Raw genomic sequence first — 27,249 nt, 5'->3', positions numbered from 1 at the left:
ATAACCTTTTACTATTGCCAACTTTTTTTCTACCCCCACATTCAGTTACAGGAAACTATGGGGTCTCAACCCACAGTTTAAGAAACTTTGATCTAGACAAGTACCCATTTTATTTCTGCTCAGCAAGATTGTCATGCATGCATGGGGAATTTTGTGAGAGATCCTCACATTAAACCAGCAAAGGGAATATTTAAACAGTAGGGTAACAGTTTTAGGGGGTACAATTAATATTTATGGCCTTGTTTTTTCCTAGTAAACAGAGATGTTTGTACAATCAGGAATTACCTCATTTCATTCACAATTTGATAGTTCAAGCCTCAAGTATTAACAGCAAGACAAAGGGGTGTTATTTAAATTATTGGGGGACTAGGCTGGTTTTTCTAAAATATTGCTATTTATAAATCAATGGCTATTGCACCAGTTTTGGCAGTAAGCATTTATTATTAATTAATATCACATAAATTAAATTATTGACCATATGTCTCCCTGACTTTCCACTAGTCATAGACTTACAAGCTAAACAATTACATACCCAGTGTGGAGAGTAAAAAGAGAGAGTTGAGGGAAGAAGAGAGCCATGAGAGCAACCCTGGTGTGCCCAGGGATTTTATCCTTTTTTTTTTTTTTTTTGGTAGAGGAAGGTCACCACACAGTGATCTAAGCTAATTAGTTAGCATCATTCAGCTCCACTGATTGACAAAACTTGGGGGGGTAGTCTGGAGATCAAATTCCAACCATCTAGGTGGGATTCTTCCCCTAGCTAATCAGAAGGATCAATCTGCATTCCTTTTGTTAAACTGAAGGCTCATCCAGGCTGTTTTCCCGTAGTGGGGAGAGAGTAGTTAAAACTAATGTCTGGGTTTCTCCCAGAAATCCATTATTAATAATTATTTTCTCACAAAGGCAAGGGAAGAGTCTCTATAGATAGCTGATATGAACTACTTCAGAGGGTCTGCTCCTGGTCACTACAATGGATTGTTTGGTATGTTAGCCAAGTCCTTATACAATCCTCTGCTTATGAGTCCTCTGGGTAACTGGGGGGGGGGCTCAAGAAAATTAGGGGATCCCCATTTTTAGATTATTTCCTCCTCTTGGCCATAAGGGAGCATCAGCATCCTGAAGGCCAATAAATGTTAATTGTTTGCCAAAACTTCATATCCTAAAGAGACAGAGGACACAATGAAAAATACAGTGGCTCTAAGGCTACAGGGCAACAGGGAGATGTACAACAAACAAAGTCATCAAAAAACTCAATTGTTTATTGGTATTTGTTTAATACTGTGAAACAACAGACCAAAGTCATACAATAATGATCAAATAACAATGTAACTCAGGTTCAGTCAATGAGCACATTTCATTTCAGTTTCCAAGTGTCCCATGTGGTTGTCTGATCCCTAGAAACATCTTTTCTTTGGAAAACCAGCTCAACCCTTATAGTTCTGATCTTATTAATAATAGACCTATGAGGGAAATGTTAAATTAAGGGCTCATAATTCACCAGAACCTTTAGAAAATTTAGGTCGCAAATGTGCATGCTGTTTATAGTAGGAGGCCTCCACTAGTCACAGACGACCATGGATCAGCTCCTTGAAGAGCCACAGGCCACAGTGTGGCTGTGCAGTCCGATACGGGAGCCGCAGCTCCTGAGTGACTTATAACTGGTAACTGCTGCATCCTGTGTTGTATCTACCCCATGAGGAGTAGCTGGAGTGTCCTCTCCAGGGCTCTGGCCTGGGCGGATCAATATGGAAAACAAGCTGTTGCCCATGCAGCAGGTTTTCCCTCTCTGCGACATTGGTGGATCCAAAGGAGAGGCAGAGCCAATACAGTTTGGCACCAGTGCTGCTGCAGGAGTTGCCAGAGGGATGTGATGTCCAACATCCAACTGCCTAAGGGACTCCGACTCCTGATTTTTCCTCAGGGTTAACTCCCGAAGCCTTTCCCATATATGGGTATAGCCGCAAGGCAGTGGAGGTTTAAAATCAGGGTTTCCTTCCCCTAGGCGGGTTGCCTGCCAAGGCTAACGAGCCCCACCTGCCCGAAGTGACTGGTTTTAAGGCGCCAGTGACTCACCACGAGAAGGCCAGGAGTTGGGCTTTGGTTGTCAGAAGCTATTTGAGACGGATGCTATTGGAGCATTTTATAGAGTGGGAGCTTAATCCCACTCCCACCCCGGCATGACAAACCTAGCTTTATCTAAACTCTGTATCTGTCATAAACATTGTTAACAACAAACTAAAGGGTTATTGATGTCTTGTTATATGTAATACATTCAAGCTAAATATTTCAAAATACCATAGAAAGCAAAACTCTTAAACCTTTCCAAATTACACATATATTAATTTTGATCTTAATACCACTTAAATTAATTCCATTTTAATGCAATTAATCGATGCCTTCCTCAGTAGGAAGAGACAGATAAAGATCTCACATAAAAACATAGGTTACAGAATATTTTCATAAGAAGGTGACCTAGGATACACAAATGAGTTTATATAAAAGTTACTGAGTTAACCTCAATTGTACCAAAGGACTTAGGATGACACTTAAGTAATCAGTTTCAAAACAGTGCACATCAAACAAGTTGTTTATAATAAAACATATTTATGCCATGGGACATGCTTTACAAACATGTATTTCCATATTATATAATAAACTCAAATAAAATTGACTTTTCCATTGATGTAAATATATATATATATATATATATATATATATACATACATACATACACACACACACACACATATAATTAGGGACAGATAAAGACAGATGCTTGTCCACTTTAGTTGTTTAGACTATAGAAAGAAATAGAATTTCTAGGATAAATCACTTAAATCTTATACCTGTATCTCACTACAGTAATTCAGATGTATTTCAACATTAACCTAAGAGATGAAGGTGTCAAATTGTATTAATACTGATCATATAACATGATTATAGGAATTTTTCATAAAAGAAGAGGGACAAAACTACATGATAAATGAAGTAATGCTTTGCTAACTTCATGTCAATTCCAGGCAGAAGTTATATAGACTGGGGCTTCTTCAACTTTTTCCACTTACAACCCCTTTTTGCCTGAGAAATTTTTATGCAACTGCAGATATAGAGGCATATAAAATAGGACTGCATAACGTTTTACTGTTGCCAATTTTTTTTTGCGATGGCCATATTCAGTTATGTGACCCTATATAGGGTCATGACCCACAGTTTAAGAAGCTTTGATATAGGTAGCCAATTGCATTGAACCAAGCTTAAAGTCAACTAGGCAGGATATTTTTCCATTCCAAGAAATGTCATGTTGGGGAAAATTAAGTCAGGAGAATCCTACTCAGCCCTTGCCAATAGTTGTTATCTCAGCCATTCTTATGAGAACTCCACCAGCCATTTTATGCATATGAAACCCCAGAGGGTTGCTGGCATTCAGGATCATTGACTCATCAGCATTTTTTTATAATTCTACCTGGAGTTAGACTCAGAATAATATCAGTTAAAATCCCATTAGGTTTTAAATACTAGTACCTATAATCAGTGGTGGATTCAGGTCTCAAGAATCACATATCCTAGATAAGCATTGACTATAACAGTAAAATTCATTACAGAAAAATCATATCTTATCTTGATATAACTAGTGCTTATGCTAAACAGATGCTTTTTCATCCCTAAATTCAATATTACACAAATGATTTTGCTTTAAGATGCTGAATAACAAACAACAAAAGACTTGGGATGGGGTATGTCAATAATTCCAAATTGTATACAGAGAACAGATTAGGGAATGTTTCATATAATTGTATATAGTAAAACATGTTCAGTTATTAACCATGCTACATAAACATAGGCTTCTGTTCTCAGAATTCCTTTAAACAATTGTAACATCTTTAAGGTGACTCTTAACTAGTTTGCATACACTTCTACCTATGCTCTAATTCCAGATTAAATAACAAATATAGGCAAAATCATATTTCCCATTAGGATGACATAAGATAGCTCATAAATCAGTATTGTTCACTAACATAACTGGCTGTACTGACATCCTATTTCTTAAAACAAAAACAAAAAGGTTCCTTTTAACCTTACACATAATAGACATATCTTTGTTTCACAAACTTGTTCAACTTTTTCTGATTATACTTAAATCATTATTAATAGATCAAGTATTACAATGGCAAACTTTCATTTTGTCTACCCTGATAATAGCTGGACAGATTTTCTAGTATGGGAATGTCCAATGTTCTCCCAAGGTAACTTCTGTACCTTATTCCAAGGGACTGTTATGTCAGATATTTACTAGCCTGAGATCTCAGACGGTGTTTCCCTTGACTGCTGATTGCTGACATGTCTCTTAAAGTGGACAATTCAAAGACATGACAAATCTAAGAATGAAACTCAAAGAGAATTTTAAGGGTCCCAGAAAAGCTTTCCTATCAGTTAATAAGTCCCACTAATCATATTAGATTTGGACATAATTGTTATTAACACCATCAAATTATTGCAATAAATAGATTACAAATAAAATTTAGCATGGCTTCCACACAATTATTAGTAGTAGAGTCCTGCTATCTCTGTTGAAAAGCCAAGAAGGCTTAACAATGCTTCTCCTAGCATTATTCCTAGCATTATATCCCTGAATATTCTGACCAGAGCAGAATATGTTGGAATCCATTGGTTTGTTGCTACTGTGTTTTTCTTGGTGCAACCCAAGGTAATATAGTATTATCTTTCTTGTCTGTTCTATTTCTCTGTTGAACTTGTAACTCACTTGAATCCCAAGATCATTTTCAGACACATTGTTTTCTCACTACACCTTCCCCATCTTGTACTTGTGAAATTGCATCTTTGAACTCAAGTATAAAACTTGATTTAGCTCTATTAAATTTCATATTATTAAAAAAAAAAGAGGGGCAGCTAGGTGGCACAGTGGGTAAAGCACTGGCCCTGGATTCAGGAGGACCTGAGTTCAAATCTGACCTCAGACACTTGACACTTACTAGCTGTGTGACCCTGAGCAAGTCACTTAACCCCCATTGCCCCTCAAAAAAAATCATATTATTATTTTTGGCTTGGTGTGTTAGTCTGTCAAGATTTTATTAAATCTTGTCTTAGTCTTCCAGTGTGTTAGTTACCTTTCCCATGTGGAAATCTGTTAAGCTTGCTATTTATGTTTTACCTAAGCCTTTGATAAAAATATTAAACAGCACAGGGCTAAGCACAATTTTACTGGACACTTTTTAAGATGATATCAAGCCATTAATAACTACTTTTTTATTCAAGCCATTCACTGTGTTCCAAATCCACCTGCTTTTACTAATACAAAAACCTCTCTCTTGTTCATAAAAATTGCATAAAAGATTTTGTCAAAAGCTTTACTGAATCTCAGGCAAACAAACTCTGACATTCCTCCTGATCTACCATTCTGGTAATCCTGTCAAAAAAGGGAAATATGGTTAGTTTGTTGTAACCTGCTCTTGATGCATTTATGCTGGCCCCTTGTGACTTTTGATTTCTTTTTGAGATGTTCACTGACCATCTTTTAATAAGATACTTTAGAATTGTAATGTTGGAATGATGCCACCTACTGGAGACTTGCTGTGGGAAAGCTCCACCATGAGGAAAATGCCTCAGAGACATTGTGGCTTTTCGTTGGCGTCAGGAAATGACGTTTGCTCATGGGTGCTGTCTATCAAGGCTACCAGCCAATCAACTTGAGGAGCCTCCTATTTTCTGGGAAGAGACAGGAAGGAGAAGAGGGAGCCTGCACGGAGAGCTCTTGGGCTTTTGGGGTTCCTGACTTGGTGGTGGTGGCGGCAGAGGACTTCACAGGAAATTTGAGGAAAGATAGGAATGCCAGAGTGTTGGAATTCTGTTCTCAATCTTTTTCTATTTTCCAATAAACCCTTAAAAACCTAAACTCGTTTTATCAGTGATTTTAGTCAGTTTCCCCCAAAACTGGGGGAACAGATTAGAATCCACAATTAGAATCTTAAATTACACAGAATCTTGCCAGAAATCAAAGTTCAATGCTTTATCATAGTTTGCAGATTTTATTTTCTTCCTTTAAAAAAAAATCATGACATTTACCATTATCAGTCCTGCAATTTTTCTTCATAACCATTCAAACTCACTGACAATGGCTCAGTAATCACCTCTGACAGTTCTTTCAGTACCTTAGAAGGTATTTCATTTGGTACAGGAGAAATGAACTCCTGGAGTAGTGGAATATCATATTACTTATCCTTCTATTTATCTTGAATATCAGTCCTGTATTAGCTATTTTTTGATCATGTTCATTTTAGTCCATAGATAATTTTCTTTGGCAGAAAAAACCCATCAAACTCTCATTTATTTTCTGAGTTCTGATTAAACATTACTGACTTCCTGGGACCTCTGTAACTAGTTGTCCCACATACATCTCAAAATCAACATCACCTAAAAAGAACTCATAATTGTACTCCTTCAACCCACTCTACTGTTTCAACTTCAATCTTCAGAGGGATTTAAAAATTCCTAAATTAATCAACTAGAACACTAATTGAAGTCTGCTAACAGTTATAGATTAGTTATATAATTGCTGTTGTTGATTTGTTTTTCAGTTGTCTCTTACTCTTTGTAACCCCTTTTGGGATTTTCTTGGCAAAGATACTGCAGTGGTTTGCCATTCCTTCTCCAGTTCATTTTACAGATGAGTAATCTGAGGCAAACAGGGTTAAGTGACTTGCCCCGGGTTAAACAGCTGGTACATGTCTGAGGCCAGATTTGAATTCAGGTTTTTCTGGTTCCAGGACTGGCACTCTATTCATTGTATCACTATTAATTGCCCATTGTAAAATAACCTATTAGAAATCCTATAATCTATGTATAAATCCTATAAAGGTTCTAACGCATAAAGAAAACTTTCTAATTTACCTTTCCTTATTTTCAAGCTTAAATAAGACAAATTACTTCATAATCCTTCTTTTTTATTTAGTGAGACAATTGGGGTTAAGTGACTTGCTCAGGGTCACACAGCTAGTAGGTGTCAAGTGTCTGAGGCCAGATTTGAACTCAGGCCCTCCTGAATCCAGGGCTGATGCTTTATCTACTGTGTCACCTAGCTGCCCCTCATAATCCTTCTTGAGACTAACTCGACCAATTATTTCAGTATATTTTGTGTTGTTTATATCATTAGGTGTTTGAGACAAACTGCCTCAGTTTACCCAAATAACTCGAGGACACCACCAAGTCAAGCAGAGACAGATTTATTATATCCTCATGACAACGGGCAAAACCCAATTACACATTGAAGTCTTGCAAAGATATGCCCAATCTTCTAGGTTTTTATAGTAATCTTGAAAAGGACTGTCCCCACATACACCTAGAGTGGGTGAGCTCACAATCTAACATCCAATCCTGTCTCACCCAAGGTGTGTGCCCAGCTTGTGATCCGTGTATGGAGACATGTCCAAGAACAAAGGGGAGAAGGGGAAGGGGTACAAGTCTGAGGAATGTCAAAGAAAGAGGGAGGTAGAAATCACTCCCTTATCTGACTACAATTAATCCATGACAGGGACTGGGATTCTGACATGTGAGAGGGGAGTTTTTTATTATAGGCAATAAACTAAGGTGTAGCTGGCATGTGGGAACTAAACAGAAGTAAAGTAAATAGTGCTAATTGGTAGAACTGTGACAAGTAATAAAACTTACTGGGGGACTGGATATCTTCCAGACCCCATCCCCAAAGTTTAGGGAACTGACCCAAGTCCATTATCTTAACAATAAAACTTAAAGGAGACAGTGAGAATTTAACAAGCAATTAACTTTTAGGCAAAGTGAGAGGCTAGCTATTCTGGGGGGTGGGGGGGGGGGCTAGGTGTCTTTCATACTCCATCCCCAGAATTTTATCTGACTCAAATCCATAAGTGTCCCACACATTAGGGAAAGAACAAAGCTTCCTGAAATCAACCCAAATCCTTAAATTGATCCTCAATCTCAGATCAAATATAAAATACTCTGTTTGGTGCTTAAAGGGTTTTTTTTTTTTTGGTGAGGCAATTGGGGTTAAGTGACTTGCCCAGGGTCACACAGCTAGTAATTGTTAAGTGTCTGAAGATGGATTTGATCTCAGGTCCTCCTGAATCCAGGGCTGGTGCTCTATCCACTGCACCACCTAGCTGCCCCTAAAGTTCTTTATAATCTAGACCCCCTTCCCTTTCAGCCTCTCCAGTCTTCATATATCTCATATGGCCTCATAAAGTCTTTGGTCCAGTGGTCCTGGCATCCTCTTTGTTCCTCACACAAGACCCTTCATTTCCTGATTTTGGGCATTTCCACTGATCTTTGCCAACTGGATTCTCTTACTTCCTTCAAGTCCCAGATAAAATCTTGTCTTCTCCCGGAATCCTTCCCTAATCCCTACCAAGTCTGGGTTCTTCCCTTTTTTGATGATTTCCCATGTATCTGCATATAACTTGTTTATACGTGGTTGTTTGCATATTGTCTCTCTCATTAGGTTGTGAGATCCTTTAGGGCAGGATCAGTCTTTTGCCTTTATATCATTAAATTGGTATAGGTGCTTAATAAAAGTTTGTTTACTGAGTGACTTATGTCCATTATCACTCACTTGGGATGTTCTTAAAGTGTTTGATTTGTTTCTTCTAGGACTGGCTGCCCAATTCGTTTTATTTTGGAGCGTGGAGATGATATGCTGATTACTGGAGGACGACACCCACTGCTTGGGAAATATAAAGTGAGAGGGCAGAGAAGTTAATGCTGAGAAAGTGCTAGAGAAAATATAAAAGATTAATGGATTTGTGATTTCAAATTTCTGCAGTATGCTACACCAACATATTCTTTTATGGATTGACACAAAGGAAAGAATGGTCCCTTGGAGGACACTAAAGACAAAATTAATATATTATGCAGTTTTCCATGCAATCTTACTATTTGTTTATTTACTATGGTGCTTTAATTCCCGACTGTTCTCATATTTATGTGTTTATTTACCAATTCTAGATAGGCTTTATGAATAATGGCAAAATCAAGGCAGCAGATATCAAATATTATATTAATGGTGGATGTACACCAGATGAATCAGAAATGGTAAGCTACTTATATAATTGTATTAATGAGGGGAATCGATTTTTTAAAATCAAAGATCATTTTATGATCTTTGTTAGTGGAGTGTATTAGAAAGTCTCTTTTTAGTGGGTCACCAGTAGATGGAATACAGAGTAATAACAAAACTTTAGTTTCCAAAAGAAGAATCATATGGTGGGTGTACAAGTTAACTATCCCCGCATTTAATTATTTCTTTTATTCCTGTCCTTTCTTCAGTTCCAGCTCAGATACTTTTGTGAACAAATAAATGTCTCTTCCCTGTTTCCCTATCCCATACTTTCCTTTTGCTGCACATAGCTGGTTCTTACTTCTCATTGAGTGTAACCACAGTGTTACCATGAAGACAGCCTTTTGCATCTGGCTCATCCCTGTCTACACTTGACTACTCTGGGCAGGAGAAAATTGTGGAGCCATAGGTTTTGGGAAGCAAGTACTTTTGGCTTCTAGGAAGATGACTCTTTGTTATTACACATGGATGGTTCATTTAGAAAGAGCACAGACTTAGAGTCTAAAGATTAAGTTCTAGCTTGTTCACTTATTTCCTGCTTGAACTTCTTTAGATCTGAGTTCTCTTCTATAAAATAGATGTAATATTTTCATTACCTATCTCACAAAGTTGTTGTGTGGAATTAATTTTATGAACCGTGTAAGTCATCATAAGAAATTTTAGGACTATTATTAATGTCCATTTTATTTCAGATATTCCACTGTTAATGTTTCTCCATTCTATTGTTAAAGGCTTTTAGCTATTTCTCATGGTGAGGAGGGCAAGGGTCTCTCATCAGCTCTGTGGTAATCATTGACTTTTCCCAAGTGATTTATGTAACCGTTAATTTATCAGGTGCTTGTTGAGGATCCTCTAGCAAGGTTGGCATTCCACATATGGAGACCTTTAACATTTTTAGTTTTTAGTTAGGTTGATGGACTAAGGTGCTACATCCCCACAATTCAACCCTATTTTGTAATACCCTATGGGTATTTCCAATGTTGTCAAAATATTTTTTCTCCTCTCAAAAAAGGATTCTATCAAAAAATAACAAAATGAATACCATAAACTGTTTTGGAGGTAGGAAGAGAACTATTAAGATAATTAGTAAGTAATAATAGAATATCAAAACTTCCAGCAATGTAGCTGTCATCCGTCGGTGACAGACATATAGAGATCAGTAGGTTTTCAAAAAGAACTATAACGGACAGAGTCCATTTCACAGAATGGAAATTAAATATTATTGTAACTACTAAATACAGGAATAAGGACATGTTCATTAGGTCCTAATCAAAAGATTAGATTGGATATAATTTGAGACTTTATATTTTAAAAGGGACATAGGGAAATTTGGAGAGAAAAAAAGGAGTTGGGATTGTTTAGCTAAGAGAAGAAAAGACTGAAGTTCAATAATAAATTTTTGAGGTCAGGATTTTTATGTAAAGGATAATGTCCATGCCTCTGGTAGATTAGGTATTATTTTGCCTTTTGGGAGGAAGACTGGGTTGTTGATACTTTGAAATGCCACCTAACATTTATAATTTTATGATTCTAAACCAATGTTTATCTTTGGAAAAATTTCAGGTAATAGAGTATGCTTTACTCAAATTGGAAAATGCTTATAAAATTCCTAACCTCCGAATTCAAGGCCAGGCTTGCAAAACCAACTTGCCATCCAATACAGCCTTTAGAGGCTTTGGTTTTCCTCAGGGAACCTTTGTGACAGAGTACTGGATAACAGCTGTGGCAGCTAAATGTAATTTACCACCAGAGAAGGTAACTAAAAAGAAAGAAAAACAAAAATTAGATGGAGACAAGATCTCTCTCTCTCTCTCTCTTTACATAGTTGCATAATATCTCTTCTTTTAAAAATATACTTTTATTGAAAAATTTTGTTTTTAGATTATTTTACTATCTTCCTTTATTCTTTCCCTCTTTCCCACCTGACCCTAGCCATCCTATGTACAAAAGCTTTATTCTATGTTTTTGCATAGTCTCTTTCCCATTTTTTTTTTTTTTTGGTGAGGCAATTGGGGTTAAGTGACTTGCCCAGGGTCACATAGCTAGTAAGGATTAAGTGTCCGAGGCCTGACTTTGAACTCAGGTCCTCCTGAATCCAGGGGTGGTGTTCTATCCACTGAGCCACTTAGCTGCCCTGTATAGTCTCTTGAATGATTTTTTTTCTCTCTTAGCTAATTCATACCAGTAAAGTACATTCTATATACGAATCTCAAATATGAACCTGATTTCCACAGATATTTATCATAATATCTTTATATTCCTCCATCAGGTTAGGGAACTTAACATGTACAAAACTGTTGATAGAACAATCCACAAACAGCAATTTGATCCAAAGAACCTGATAAGATGTTGGGATGAATGTATGGAAAAATCTTCATACTATAGCAGAAAAAAGGCCACAGAATTATTCAATCATCAGAATTCCTGGAAGAAGAGAGGGATCGCCATTATTCCTATGAAATTCTCTGTAGGATATCCAAAGACATATTATCATCAGGTAATTAAAAAAAATTAATTAAAAAATATTTGTTTTAATTCTAAACATGTTAATCAAATTAATCTGTGAATTTGTCATCTGTCAAGAAAACTTCTACATGAAACCTTTCCTGATCCCCCATTTGCTAATGTTCTCCTAACTTTTACTTAAATACTTTGCATTTATTTTGTATATATTATGAATTTACTTATATATACAAGAGAAGGAATTGTTTCGTTTAAAAAAATCTTTATCTTGGGGCAGCTAGGTGGTTCAGTATATAAAACACCGGCCCTGGATTCAGGAGGACCTGAGTTCAAATCTGGCCTGAGACACTTGATACTTACAAGCTGTGTGACCCTGGGCAAGTCACTTAACCCTCATTGCCCTACCCCACCCCCAAAATCTTTATCTCAAGTACATAACATTGTACTACATCACATATTAATAAATTATTATTTAATAGATTAATTACTTACTTTCCCTCTTAAGCAGAAAGATAGAAGCCAGGTGAGAATTTGCCTTAATTTAACACTCTGAGTAGGTAGAGCATCAGAGTGGTCATTATGAGAAAAGACACTAGTCAGGCTGCCTACTTTGGAATTCAGTGACAGGAGTTTTCTATCATGTGTGGAAGAGACTCACTTCACAGTCTTTCTAATAAAAATCTCTTTATTTCAAATCAGGAAATGGTAAAACTAAAACTTAGTTTAATTTAATTCAACAACTATTGATAAAATCTTAGGGGCTAGCACTGTGTAGCAGTGTAAGAAGTAGACAGAAGTGTGAAATACAAACCTTGTTCTCAGGGAGTTTACAGCCTAACTGGGGATACAAAACCAACTCCCATGAAACATTTAAATAAAAGTGTATAAAATGCTGTGTGAATGGGTACTGACCTGAGTATTTTAGATGGGAGTCCTGAGAGGGGGGTCAACATGAGCTGACATGGTCAGGAATGTCTTCATGGAGGAAGTCAAATATAAGGTGTGACCTGAAGAGTAGGGAGGGTTAGCATAAGCAGAAGGGGGGGATAGAGAGGGCATTGAAGGCATAGGGACAACTTGAGTGGTAAGGGATGCCAGAATGAGCATGATATGTGAGGGGCAATAAAGGGACAGGTCTGACTGCAAAAGATGGTTTGGATCTGGGGGATCGTCACTCTAGCACTGTATTTGCCAATAGCTGTCATAAGCATGGCCAAGGCAGTGCTGAAGTCAGTAAAGAGCAATAGGCTTTAAGATTCTAAGAGTTATCCAAAATTTGGGGTTAATCATTTGTTGCTTTGAAGGATGGTGGGCTGCTTCCCCTAGGCCTGCCCTAGACCAGGGTTTAGGACTATACCATGTCTAAGAATCACCATCTATTGAATCTCAGAAGCTCACATCAATAGAAGGAGGCAGGAGAGGGTGGCCCTCACTAGCATGGTATGTTTGCAAAGGGTCAGAGGTAAACAGGGTATTTTAGAAGTAATAAGAGATTACTTATCTTGGTGAACACAGAGTTCAGGAAAATAACCAGAGGTAAAAGATATTCCTGTATATCAGGATTGCGCAATCAGTGGAATCTGAGAGAACAGGAAGAATGAACAATTCAAGGCCAAGTGAGAATCAGTTAAACCAAGTTCCAAATAGACCAAGGTAAAGGGTCGAAATCTAAGCAGAGTTTCTCACAATCGGTTACATTGATTGGGCTCATCCTTGTAGGTTTGAGGTCTATGGGAGTGGAAGGAGTTGACTTTCCTTCTTGTTATTCCAGATGGACCATAGAGAAGGTTAGTTCTTGCCCATCTCTCCTCCTCCCCCCCTTCTGATTGGAAGGTAGTGATGTCAGTATGGCAGAAAGATGGGAGAGAAAAAAAGAGCAACTATTGTAGGAGTACAGTTTAGCCCAATATAAGACAAACATTTATTGAAGGGAGATACAGAATTCAGATAAGATTTGATTCTAGCCCTCCCCCACCCAAAGAGCTTACATTTTATGAAGTGATGAGACATGTCTACAGATAGCTAGGCTGTTGGTTCCATGTGATAAGTGCATTGAAGAGTTATTAAATAAGGTGGCACCAATCCTACATTTTGATTAAAGGAAAATCCAGCGTTGTGTTAGTTACCCAGTAAATATTTAGTAAGTATTAGAAGAAGATACTGAAAATGATGGTAGAGCCATGGCTGAGTTCCAATAATTAAATGTACATTTCAGCTTCTTTTATTTCTGAATTCTTCAGTAAAAGGTACCTCTGCTACCCAAATCATGAAACTATCATTTCTATCTATTGAGGGAAAGTTTACTTCTATCACTGCTAGAATTAAATTATGTTGTGCGACTTGATAACCTACTTTGATCCATAGTGACATGGTTTTTAAAAGTTGATTTCAAGGTAGCAAGAAGAATCGATTTCTGCTTTTGTTTTTCAGGCTGCTTCCTTGGTTCACATTTATACAGATGGATCTGTATTGATTACACATGGAGGAACTGAATTGGGACAAGGTCTTAACACCAAAATGATACAGGTGAGAAAAATATTTCCCTCTTCTGCATCTGGTTAAACTCAAAATCCCAGTATTTAACCTCACGTACCTTTGGCAAATTTAATGTTTTATAAAAATTAAGGGGTTTTAAAAACAGGGGTTTTTCTGCTCGGTTGGGTGGGTAGGGGAAATTAACATGAAATGAAAATAAAATAAAAACTAAAATTAAATTAAATATTCTTTAATATTCCTATAAAATATGGACTAGGAGTTCTGCTACCTCACAATTAAAAAAACAAAAGCAAAAATAACTTAAAAAAAAGCTGGACCTTGAATATGTTAAAAATCACAGCTATAGAATGTATTGGAAGTAATCTGTTTATTTGCCATTCAGGTGGCCAGTCATGAACTAAAGATTCCAATGTCAGATGTGTACCTGAGTGAAATGAATACTGTAACGGTGCCAAATACAGTTGCCACTGCGGGATCAGTTGGAGCTGATGTCAATGGGAAAGCAGTTCAGGTTATGAGCTCAACTTTCAAATTTCTTTTAAATCACACCTTTTCACAGATAAATCTATGTACCTCAGAGTTTCTCTGATGCTTTTTTCATTTGAGCATTTGTATTGAAAGAACAAGTATCACAAAGTTTACTTGTTTTTATCATGAAATAGTAAATATTTCTGCTTTTTTGACAGCAATATAATTTTAATTTCTCCACAATTACCACAAAGCCCAAGTCTAATCTTTACCCTCTCAAAAGAAGAAGCATTATATCTTTTCTTCCTACATCCCCTTCCGTGATGTAGGAACCCCCAAAAAGGAATGTGACTTTTCTATTGGAAGACTATATAATTTTGCCATTAACAAGGAACTCTTTCTGAAATTTTTGTCTAGGGGCAAATATAGATCTGCAATACTTCTTATCTCTTTTTACATTTAAACCTCTATATCAAGACAAAATAAATTTATGAATAGGGCCTTGCCTGAAAATCTTAGGGATTGGGCAGGCATAAATACTTCAACAGATAGTCCATTAAATATAATAAAGAACATAAAAATTCAAAGACAGCTGAAGAACCTGAAGGCTAATAGAAGACAATGGTAGTTATTCCTCTTGAAAGGTAGAGAGGAGGGATATTATTCATTAATTATTCATACACTGAAGATTATTATTCATTCAACATCCTTCTGGTTAGAGTCCCCATTCTGAACTGCCATTTAATGAGGAGTCTCAGACATACTTCACTTCCAGCTGGACTCATTCTCTGGACTTTGCCTCTTTGGCTTTTGCTCTTCCCTCCTTTCCAGCTGTCCTATATGTGTTCTCTTCCTGTTTTAGACTGTAAACTCCCTGTGGGGAGGGACTGTCTAGTTTGCTCATATTTTATATCTTCAGTGCTTATCACAATCCCTGGCTCCTTCCTTCTTTGCTTCCTCCCTCCATCCATCACTTTTCCCTTTCTTTCTCCTCCTCACATATTTTGTTCAGCAAAGCTAGAGAATATAAAAGCTTAATTAAGCTCTGCTCCTTGTGGAGTTTACAGTCTAATTGAGGGTATAAGAAAGGCACCAATAACTGTTTTTAGAGTATTAGATGATGATAAAATCTCAGATTTAGAGAAGAACTGTCTATCTTGCTATCTAGCACCTGATCTACATCTGAATCTCAGTTCTACTTTATTACTTGAGTCACTTTGGAAAAGTTGCTTAACTTCTTTAGCCTCAGTTGCCTTACCTGTAAAATGAAAAAAAAATTAAGCTACTTTAAATTTCTGTAAAATTCTTTCCACACCTAAATTATTTGATTAAAAAAATGAAAAGGTCTAAGATATAAAGTAATCTTTAGTGGCTCTCTAATCCAACACGTACTTAAAAACAAATTCCTTTTATCTGGCAAGAATTGGTATTATTATTCTTTTTTTACTGATTAGAAAAGTGATGCTCAGAGATTAAATAAATCATCAAGTGTCCCAAAGCTAATAGTTCATAGAGCCATAGCTGAAACCTGTCTGCCAGGCCAATTTTTAAGCACTGTTGATATGACATCAAAGAGTTTCTAGACTTTCTTGGTTTGGGCATGATGATGTAGAGCTTTGTGTGAAAGGAGAGTGTGATAGGAAAGACAGGGTCTATGTGGCATGATGGATAGAGAGCTGACCTCACAGGAAGACCTGGGTCCAAACCTGCTTCTGACATACTCTACTGGTTGTTACCCTATGAAAATCAGATACACTCTCAGTGCTCCAGGTAGCACTTACTAAGCCTATAATTTGCAGAGCAGGTATCGGTCTGCATTGTTAGGCAAGTTTCCTCATTTGAAATTCTCTGACTCTGTGCTTCTTGTCTGTCTGTCTGTCTGTCTCTGTCTCTCTCTCCTCTATGCTCTCTCTCTCTCTCTTTTTCTCCTCTCTGTCTCATCTCTCTTTCAATATCTCTCTCTTGTCTGGTCTGTCTCTTTCTCTTTTCTTTATCTCTACTCCTCTGTCTCTTCTTTTTCTTTCATCCTTCGTGTGTCTCTGTTTCTTCTCTCTGTTTCTGTCTCTCACTCTCTTTCATCTTCTCTTTCTCCATCTCTGATTGCCTCTGTCTGTCTGTCTCTTTCTCTCTCCTCTTTGTCTCTGTGTTTCTCTCATTTCACCTAGATGTGAGATGATGGTGTCCTCTACTAGGCTTTTTTCTCCTGTTTTCTATATTATGATGCCATTTGGAATACAGACAAAAGAGACAGTATGACAGTGTCTAGAGAGCTGACAACAGTCAGGAATACTTGGGTTTAGGTCTCACCTTTGGCATATACTAACCTCATCACCTGTATAAATCACCTAATTACTCAGTGTCCCAACTTAATCCCTAAGACTATGAATTGCAAAGCAATGACAGTGTGTATGGTAAAAGGAGTTTCTTCACTAAGAAGATTCATATACTAATGAAATCACAGGTCTAATCTGAAAAAAAAATGCTTACATATTAGTTGCATATAAGCAGATATGGCTTCTGGGTCTGAATATGTTGATATTCCAATCTGTTAATTAAATATTAATTTGTAGATTATAAAAACATGCCATTTTTGGTGTCAAATGCTTAGGGACTGGGGCCTACCTCTGGACTGGTGACTTGGCATTCTGAGGTAGAGAAGTGATTGGTTTCTGTAACTCAGAAGAAGAAAAGTTTTCAAATACTTGTACTAGTGTGAATATGTTATCGGCCTGAAACATGATTGAGGGGATTACATGAGGGCTAAGTTCCTAGAGATCAGTTGGATTTTAGGATTTAGAGAATGCTGTGTAGATTCCAGATGAGAGAAGCCTGTTGACCTTAGCCTGTAGGCCAAAGGCCATAGTTAGGCAGTAGGAACTAAAGAAAAAAAGAAAGAGGGAGATAATGAAGAATAAGGTTTAAGTCTTGAAGTTGTTACAGAGAACCACAATAAAATTATGAAAATCTTTGCAAACAGGTAAAACTGATAACATACCCTTTTCATCTGTTATTTATTCTTAATTTATGGAATAAAACAAGTATTCCCATAATATAGTACAATAAAAAAGATGATTCCATATGAAATGGCAAATCTACTCCGTACCACTTGCTTATTCCTTTCAAATGTACAACAAAATTATCATGTAATTTTTTCCTTTTTTTCTTCCTCTCCCCTTCCCCTCCCCCCATGCCATACAGATAGCTATCATTAGACATGAATAGGTATAGATGTATGTATATGTATATACACATTATACATACATGTTCAATACATACTTCTATTTATCAGTTCTTTCTCTGGATACAGATAGTATTTTTCTTCACATATCCTTTATAGTTTGAGTATATATAAGTCAAAGTAACGTATTCTCTCCAAGTTGTTCTTAAAACAATATTATTGTTATTATATGCAATGTTCTCTTGTGAATCATATCTGTTACCATACAATCTCTTCCTTATATACTATTTTTTTCTACTTCCCATATTAATGTTAAATGCTCTTTTAAACAATTTAAGAGTTAGGAGAGTAGGAAGGAGATAACTTTACTCACAGACTCTCTCTAGGGCATGGTTGTAAGGAACTCAATAAAGCTAGGTAGCAATGGAAACCCAATAGAGGCTGCCAATAAGTTACTTGTCCAGGTAGGCTGGTTGGTGTAAAAGTTAGGTAGTATCACAAGGCTGGAATGCTGTTCAATATACTATGTAGTGTCTAAATGAGTTCTAGTTTTTTTTTTTAAAAACATTATTTAATTTTATTATATCATTTATACTGTTATCATATTTAGACTGCATGTCAGACACTAATGAAACGCCTTGAACCCATCATCAACAAGAATCCCAATGGCACTTGGAAAGAATGGGTGAGTGTCATTGGCCAAAGGATAAAACCAATGTGACTATATATATTTGCATTGGTTAACCTGTTTAAAGTCAGTTCCGCACTTTTATATTTCTTATTGTTTAGTCCCCTGGATTATACAAGTTACTTGGGGATGAATGGATACATCACATAACCAGTTCTTTGTTAAAACATTCTTGAATGCAGCTAACCAGTCATCCATTCACAGTTTATAAGTGAAGAACTATCAGTCTCATACCCAACTTAATGTCACAGTGTACTCTAAGTTTCCTTTTATTGATCAAAATATTTGTTTTATGTATTATAGAGCATTTTAAAATGAAAGGAGAACTTCATAACAAATTCATGTTTAGTATGTTGGTAGTGATTTTCTAAAATAAAATTTCTTGCTATAGCCTAATGATGTTGACACTCGCAATACAAGTGATATAACTACTCATGGGAAAAAATCTTCTGGCTTGGTACTTTCTGTTTGGATCTGGAAGAATACCTTACTCTACTTTCAAAAATAAAAAAGAATCATTAGGAAAAGGCATTAATTAGCACAGAATAAATTGGATAAGAGTTGAACACAAGTCATGGAAACATTTAATTCATGTTAATAATGTAGAATTTTCATGAGAGATAAGTCCTTAGGGATGAGTCTCTCAGTTAAGGAAGAACAAAATTATTGATAAGTAGGACTCATTTACAATGATGTTATTAATTTACCAATAATTAACTTTCTCCCCAGTTTATTTAAAATTAAGTTTATGTATTAAAATATAGTTATAATTGTTACCCAAATAGCTCCTGAAGTTTGGAGAATCCACAAAAGGGAACCCTTTATGTATATTGGGAAGAAGTAGAAGAAGGTATATTGGGAGGTGGTAGAAGAAGAGAAACTGCCCTATTTTCTTGGGGATCCCAGAATTAAGATTTATTCCATTGACAATAATCATTGGAATTTTGCATTGGCGGGGGCAGCTAGGTGGTACAGTGGATAAAGCACTGGCCCTGGATTCAGGAGGACCTGAGTTCAAATCCAGCCTCAGATACTTGAAACTTACTAGCTGTGTGACCCTGGGCAAGTCACTTAACCCCCATTGCCCTGCAAAAAAAAATGAAAAGAAAAGGAAAAAAAGGAATTTTGCATTGGCTTGTTATTTATTTATTTATATTTATTTATTTAGAATTTTCCCCAAGTTACATGGAAAAAACACATTATTTCACATTGATTTTTAAAAACTTCGTGTTCCAAATTTTCTTTCTCCCTCCTTTCCCACCCCACCCTAAGAAATCAAGCAAGAATTGTCTTGTTAGACAAAACCACAATTCTATTGACTGTGTTCACACTTTGTCCATCAAGAATCAATCTATCAGCAGGCAGGTATAAAGCATCACTATATGCTGGGCTGTGGTATAGAGATGAAAATGAAATGATCATTGGCCTCAAGCCATTTGCATTTTCTCAGATCTTTCTCTTTCTCTTTATATCTATCTATCTATCTATATACATATATTTATGTATACAAATACATGTATATTCAAACCCAAAGATGTTTGTATAATTATATTGTTCTTGTTGTTGGAAGATTTCATTTAATTAAAGCTGCTACTTCTACTTGAAGCCTTCCCTGATTCCCCCAACTGCTAGTGCCTTAGTGCCTTTCAGACAAAGATTTATATTTATTTAAAATATATATTCAAAGAACTTTGGCTTCTTATTTAGTGGTGTTATTACTTTATTGTTTTCCTAAAATGTATTTTATTCTTAGTAAATATTCCTTTTTATAGGCTAATGAAGCCTTTGCCCAAAGCATTAGTCTCTCAGCCACTGGATATTTTAGGTAAGGAATATTTAATTTTTTTCCTAAAATTATTCTCTATGAGAGGTTAGGATGTAGACTACATTTGTTATGATATAGGACTTTTTTTTTTACATTGTCCATTATATATTTACATTACATTTTTGCTTTAGATTGTCCATTTTGTATATTTTCTCTTATAAATTCTGTTAGGTGGAGTGATACTTAATTTTTGGCAAAAGTATTATTGATAGCATATAGACTATTTCAAGATGAATCCCATTACTGTATGCCTGTTATACCTGTTTTACATAAAAGTTTGTTTTCTCTGTAGAAAAGAATATTCAGTCAGTTTTTTGTTGTTGTTTAGTCATTTAAAAAATTTTTTTTTTCTGACTCTTCATGACTTCATTGGGGTTCTCTTGGCAAAGCTACTGGAATGGTTTGCCATTTCCTTCTCCAGATCATTTGACAGATGAGGAAACTGAGGCAAATAGGGTTAAGTGACTTGTCCATGGTCACATATCTACTATGTGTCTAAGGCCAGATTTTGAATTTAGGTCTTCCTGACTCCAGGCTGGGCACTCTATCAACTGTACCACCTTGCTGCCCCTTTTAGTCAATTTGGGAGACCTCATTCTCCTAGGATCTCAGAAGGGAAGGCCCATGTTCCTTGTATCATTGTATGAGGAACTGACCTACAGGTCTCTCTCTCTCTCTCTCACACACACAGACACACAGACAGACAGACGGACACACACACACACACACATACACACACAAACACGCACACGCACATGCACATATACACACTTAAATTGAAAGGAAAGAGTGGGCACTGTATTTGCAGGGTTCCTCAGAGAACAAGCTTCTTAGTTCTACAAACACATAAAATCACCATTGGATTGTGCAGTCTTCGAGGGTAAGGACTATCTTTTGCCTCTTTTGTATCCCCAGTGCTTAGCATAGTGCCTGGTACATAACAAATATAGTACTTAATAAATGTGTATTGACTGGCTGACTTTGCATTTCAATCTCTAGCAAACTGGGAGGAGCACAGTTGGAATCACTAGTATCATAAAGTCCCCAAGTGATGATTTATATAACATCCCCTGTATGTAACATCATCTTGATTGCTTTCAGGTAAAGATGGCAGCTGATCTACCGGCCTGACTGAATACAATTAGATCAGATGGGAAGTTGTTTATACCCTAGAGAGTCCTTGAGGCCCCTAAGCTTCTCAGCTTCTGAGTTAGAAACAGTTTTCAGCTGTGAAGGTCCTAATCACTGCTGCTTTAGTTTCTTATCTCTAAATATTCACTTCATTCTTAATCTCATGGAAATTTTAAGTATGGACTTATTTAAGGATTTTATTTCCTCTTCAGTTAATCTGGATAATTTGTATTTTTGTAAATATTCATCCATTTCATTTAGATTGTCAAATTTATTGGCATCCAGTTGGGCAAAATAGCTCCTAATTATTGCTTTAATTTCCACTTCATTGGTGATGAATTTACCCATTTCATTTTTGGTACTGGTAATTTGGTTTTCCACTTTCTTTTTTTAAATCAAATTAACCAAAGGTTTATCTATTTTATTGAGTTTTTCATAAAACTAGCTCTTAGCTTTATTGATTAATTCTATATTTTTCTTTCAATTTTATTAATTTCTCCTTTGATTTTCAGAATTCTAATTTAGTATTTAATTGGCGATTTTTAATTTGTTCTTTTCCTAGCTTTTTTAGTTGCATGCCCAATTCATTGATCTCCTCTTTCTCTATTTTGTTCATATAAGCATTTAGAGATATAAAATTTCCCCCAAGAACTGCTTTGGCTGCATCTCATAGGTTTTGGTATGTTGTCTCATTATTGCCTTTCTCTTGGATGAAGTTATTGATTGTTTCTATGATTTGTTGTTTGACCCACTCATTCTTTAGGATATTATTTAGTTTCTAATTAATTTTCAGCTTCCTTTCCATGGCTCCTTATTACATATAATTTTTGTTGAATCATGATCTGAGAAGGATGCATTTATTATTTCCACCTTTCTACATCTGACCATGAGGTTTTTGTGCCCTAATACATGGTCAATTTTTGAATATGTGCCATATACCACTGAGAAAAAAAGGCATATTCCTTTCTATCCCTATTCAATTTTCTCCAGACATCTATCATATCTAACTTTTCTAACATTCTATTTACTTCTTTAACTTTTTTCTTGTTTATTTCGTGGTTAGATTTATTTAATTCTGAGAGGGTAGTTTCAGATACCCCACTAATATAGTTTTGCTGTCTATTTCCTCTTGTAACTCATTTAACTTCTCTAAGAATTTGGATGCTACACCACTTAGCACATATATGTTTAGTATTGATATTACTTCATTATCTATTGTACCTTTTAGCAAGATATACTTTCCTTCCTTATCTCTCTCTCTCTTTTTTTTTTTGCAGGGCAATGAGGCTCAAGTGACTTGCTCAGGGTCACACAGCTAGTAAATGTCAAGTGTCTGAGGCCGGCTTTGAACTCAGGTCCTCCTGAATCCAGGGCCAGTGCTTTATCCACTGCCCCACTTAGCTGCCCCCCTTATCTCTTTTATTTAGATCAATTTTTGCTTTTGATTTGTCTGAGATAAGGATTGCTACCCTTGCTTTTTTTACTTCAGCTGAAGAATAATCTGCTTCGACCTTTTACCTTTACTCCGTGTGTATCTCTCTGCTTCAAATGTGTTTCTTGTAAACAACATATTGTAGGAGTCTTATTTTTAATCCACTCTGCTATTTGCTTCCATTTTATGGAAGAGTTCATCCCATTCACATTCACAGTTAAGATTAATAACTATTTATTTCCCTCCATCTTCTTTCCCCCTTTGTACTCTTTTTTTTTATTCTTCCACCCCATTCCTCCTCACCAGTGTTTTGCTTCTGACCACTGCCTCCCTCAATCTGTCTCCCTTTTATCACCCACCCTTCCTTTTCTTTCCCTTTTCTTCCCCTGCTTTTGACCTCCCTTCTATCACTACAACCCTATTCCCCTTACCCTTTTACTTCCTTACATAGTAAGCTAATTTTCTTTATACAAAAGGGTGTATATATTATTCCCTCCCTGAAGCAAATCTGATGAGAGTAAGGTTGAAACAATGCTCATCCTTTCCTTCTTTCCTTCTATTGTAATAGGGTTTTTTTTTTTGCCTCTTCATATGATGTAATTACCCCCATTCCACCTCCCCTTCCTTCTCCTCCCCCTATTCTCCTTTTATTCTGCCCCATAAGTTTATTTTTATCATCACCTCAAAGTCAACTTAATAATAATATCCCAATAGAAGTACAGATAGTTTAACCTTATTGAACAACCTCCCCCCCACCCCCTGTTTACCTCTTTATACTTCTCTTAAGTCTTTGTATTTGAAGATCAAATTTTCTGTTCAGTTCGGTTCTGGTCTTTTCTTCAGGAAACCTTAGAAGTACTCTATTTCATTGAATGTCCATCTTTTCCCCTGAAAGATAATGATCAATTTTGCTGGGTAGTTGATTATTGGTTGTAATCCAAGCTCCTTTGACTTCCGGAATATCATGTTCCAAACCCTGTGATCCTTTAATGTTGAAGCTGCTGGGTCCTATGCAATCCTGACTGTGACTCCATTATATTTAAATTGTTTCTTTCTAGCTGCTTGGAGTATTTTTTCCTTCCCATGATAATTCTGAAATTTGGCTACGATATTCCTTGGAGTTTTCCTTTTGGGGTCTCTTTCAGGAGGTGATTGATATATTCTTTCAATGATGTTTTTATCCTCTGACTCTACAATATTAGAGCAGTTCTACTTGATAATTTCTTGGAATATGGTATCTAGACTCTTTTCCTGATCATGTCTTTCAGGTAGTCCAATAATTCTTAGTTTTTCTCTCCTGGATCTATTTTTCCATGTTAGTTGTCTTTCCAATGAGGTATTTCACATTTTCTTCTATTTTTTTTCCAGTATTTTGATTCTGCTTGACAGATTCTTGGTGTTTCATGGAGTCATTAGCTTCCATCTGCCCAATTTTAATTTTTAGGGCATCATTTTCCTCAGTAAGCTTTTGTACCTCCTTTTTCATTTGGCCATTTTTTTTCTCCCATTTGGGCAGTTGTATTTTTTAAGGAATTGTTTTCTTCAGTCAATTTTTGTGCTTCTGTTTCTAGCATAACTCTCATTTTCTCTCATTTCTTTTTTATTTTTTTCTTCTCTCTCTCTCATTTGGTTTTTAACAGCCTTTTTGAGCTCCTCCAAGAAGGCTTCTAGGTCTTGAGGCAAGATCATTTTCCCACTTGAGGCTTCACTTGTAGGCATTTTAATAAACTCACCTGAGTTTGTGTTTTGGTCTTCCCTTTCACTATAGAAGCTGTCAATGGTAAGGGTATTTTTTGTTTCTTGCTCATATTCTAGCCTATTTTTAAACTTATAAAGTTGAGGTCTGCTCCTGCAGCACAGGGGTCACTGTTACAAGGTTCTAGTGCTCAGGCATAGGGGCCAGGTCACTGACTTTCTGTTCTTGGTCCTCTGTGGCTTTTGGATTCCTCACCACCTTGGGCTTGCTCCCTGTGCTGGGACGACTTGGTTAAGTCATGCCTATCCTTTGGGTAGTTCTCTAGCTGACAGTTTGCTCTCCCAGCCAGGGATGGAAAGTTTGACAAATGGCCTGTTGTACCACCAGCCTTCTGGGTCAGGATCAAGGGGTCTCAGAGACTTATTTATTCTGTGTCCAGGAGCTCCTATTGACCTGCCCAGACCCTCTCCATGGTGTGCCTCTCTCAGCTGGGCTGAGTTGCTCTGTGTCGAGCCACCCTCCCCTTTTGCCCAAGTGAGGCAAACCTTTCCTGAAGTCTTCTAAATTATCTCAAGTAAAAAGATTGTGTGTCTATGTCTTTTTGTAGGTTCTGTAGTTCCAGAATCCATTTAGAGGCTTGGTTTAATGTTGTTTTTGAGGGAAACATGGGAGAGCTCAGTCAACTTCCTGGCTTCTCTCCACCATCTTGGTTCTGCACCTTCTCAATCCTCATCCTTTAAGTTTTGGTTACTTCTGAGCATAATTTGTTTTAAGCATGCTATGCTCCCTTATTGGTATATATGTTGCACCCTCCCAATAAATTATAAGCTCTTTGAGGGCAGGACTGGTTCATTTTTGAGTTTGTGTCTTTATTTCCTGGTATAGTTCTTTGAATGTAATTGAAATTTAATTAATACATGCTTATTGAATTAAATTAAATCAGGGGCTACAAAGCAGATATGGACTGGGTGAAAGGAGAAGGTGATGTTTTTCCATACTTTGTTTATGGAGCTGCCTGTTCTGAGGTTGAAATTGACTGCTTAACAGGAGCACATAAGGTAAGAAGCACCTGTCATTTTATAACCTTTTTAAAATAAAGCTGAATTTTACATACAAGAGTTCAGAAAAAAATCATGTTAATTACTTTTTAAGCATAGAGTATTCTTTCATTCTAGATGAACATTGGGTTGTACAGTTACTCCTAAATTTCCTTTTTTTTTTTTTCTCATTAGGAAAGACACTGGGTATGTCAAGTTCCTGAGATGGCCTTATCTGTGTTAAGCCAGAGACGTTCTTTCTAGAATTCTGGGGAAATATTAAGCTCTTAAGTAAAGCAGGGCAAAAAAGGAAATTACCTTCCAGATCATCATTTAGACTCCATTGAGCTTTCAATGTCTTTGTTCTAATCAACCTCTATTTCTCATCCTGACAGTGTAAATGTGGTGATAATACTATCCCAGTCTCCTTGTTTCAATGTAGTAATGATCACCCTCGTTAATTCTGCTTTCACTTTATTTTTGTCCCTGCTTACCTAGAAAGCTAGAGACAATGCCTCTTCAGTTAGGCAGTTTTGGGTACTCTGCACCTTGGGCAACTGGTATAAACCCTAGAGATTTGTGATTATTTGTACATTCATTCAATCAAAGATTTATTAAGAACTTATAAAAAAAAGAATTTATTGTGTGCCAAGCATTTGATTAGACATTTTGAGAAATATAAGTTTACAGAAAATATAGTTCCTGGCTTCATGAAGCTTACTTTTAGTAGAGGGATAAAGACAAGCACAGGTAATAATCAGTCCTAAAGTTCTGACTTCCAGCATCCCAGGTAGAAATCTAAGTAAGCTCATTCTGAGTGACAGTTTTTCTGCTTAACTACAGAGTTAGCAAGCAAGCAAACAGTAAACCTCTAAGCCTCACAAGGTAAGGGTGTGGTAGTTGGCACATGCAATCAAGTAGCCCTGATTCATTTATGTTTCTAGCCAAAGAGACTTTGATTTAGCTTCTTCTCACAAGTCAGTTGGCATGCACAAAGATATCAGGGCCTTGATATCTTTTTGGACTGCACATTACAATTGTGCACAGCATCTTGGAGACACCAGCCTAGGAGCCTAAGAGAAATCAAAGTATTGATTAGTTAAACATTAAATGAAAATTGAGGCTAAGACCCCATGTCCTTTCCTGGGGGTGCTGTTTATTGTCATTAGATATATCAGTGTGTCATGGTTTTGGTTAAGTGAAATTCTATGAACTGAATTTTGTAAAATGATGTATAACACCTACTTATAAATTATCCAGCTTTACAAATAGATTTAGTTAGGAGATTTTTTTTCAAACTCTGTTGAAACACTGTATTTTGCCAAGACATTAATCTTGATTATGATAAAACCTCCCATGTTCTTTCATTTCTTTAAAAAATGTGAAATTTTTAAACTGACAAAGCACTTTAGTATTTTTTAGGACTTTTGCCAGCAGTATAATTTTTCTTTGTCTCTTTCTGATCACCTTTTTTTTCAGGGAAAGAAAATATTTGCATTGTTTATTTGATACAACCACCAGTAAAATCCTACTGATAGTTTATTGTGGTATAGAGGAGATACTAATTCTATGCCAGTGGAGCCCAAGCATCTTTGGCACATCCTACAAAGCTAGAAAGACTTTAAAGTTAGATCTCATATTAGATTGCATGCTTATTGACTAAGGACAAGCTCGAGGTATATTTGGAAATGTTCAACACTATAGGACAGCTCATGGAAACATTGCCTAAGCT

General features: G+C 36.4%; 1 protein-coding gene across 3 annotated transcripts in view; it reads left to right on the top strand.

Annotated features, from left to right (window-relative positions):
* Positions 1 to 27,249, top strand: part of LOC122749184 (aldehyde oxidase 3-like) — a 108,142-nt gene that overhangs the window by 62,135 nt on the left and 18,758 nt on the right. For all 3 annotated transcript variants that reach the window (XM_043995403.1, XM_043995405.1, XM_043995404.1), the window contains exons 23-31: positions 8,638 to 8,725; positions 8,992 to 9,078; positions 10,667 to 10,858; positions 11,373 to 11,600; positions 13,997 to 14,092; positions 14,445 to 14,573; positions 18,319 to 18,393; positions 20,169 to 20,221; positions 25,424 to 25,538. In XM_043995403.1, coding sequence (XP_043851338.1) covers positions 8,638 to 8,725; positions 8,992 to 9,078; positions 10,667 to 10,858; positions 11,373 to 11,600; positions 13,997 to 14,092; positions 14,445 to 14,573; positions 18,319 to 18,393; positions 20,169 to 20,221; positions 25,424 to 25,538 — 1,063 coding nt within the window. The remainder of the gene's footprint in view (positions 1 to 8,637; positions 8,726 to 8,991; positions 9,079 to 10,666; positions 10,859 to 11,372; positions 11,601 to 13,996; positions 14,093 to 14,444; positions 14,574 to 18,318; positions 18,394 to 20,168; positions 20,222 to 25,423; positions 25,539 to 27,249) is intronic.

Source organism: Dromiciops gliroides, chromosome 3, assembly GCF_019393635.1.
Source record: "Dromiciops gliroides isolate mDroGli1 chromosome 3, mDroGli1.pri, whole genome shotgun sequence".
Taxonomy (NCBI): Eukaryota; Metazoa; Chordata; class Mammalia; order Microbiotheria; family Microbiotheriidae; genus Dromiciops; species Dromiciops gliroides.
Note: the sequence above shows the minus strand (reverse complement) of the source record. Positions and strands in the feature narration are given on the sequence as shown.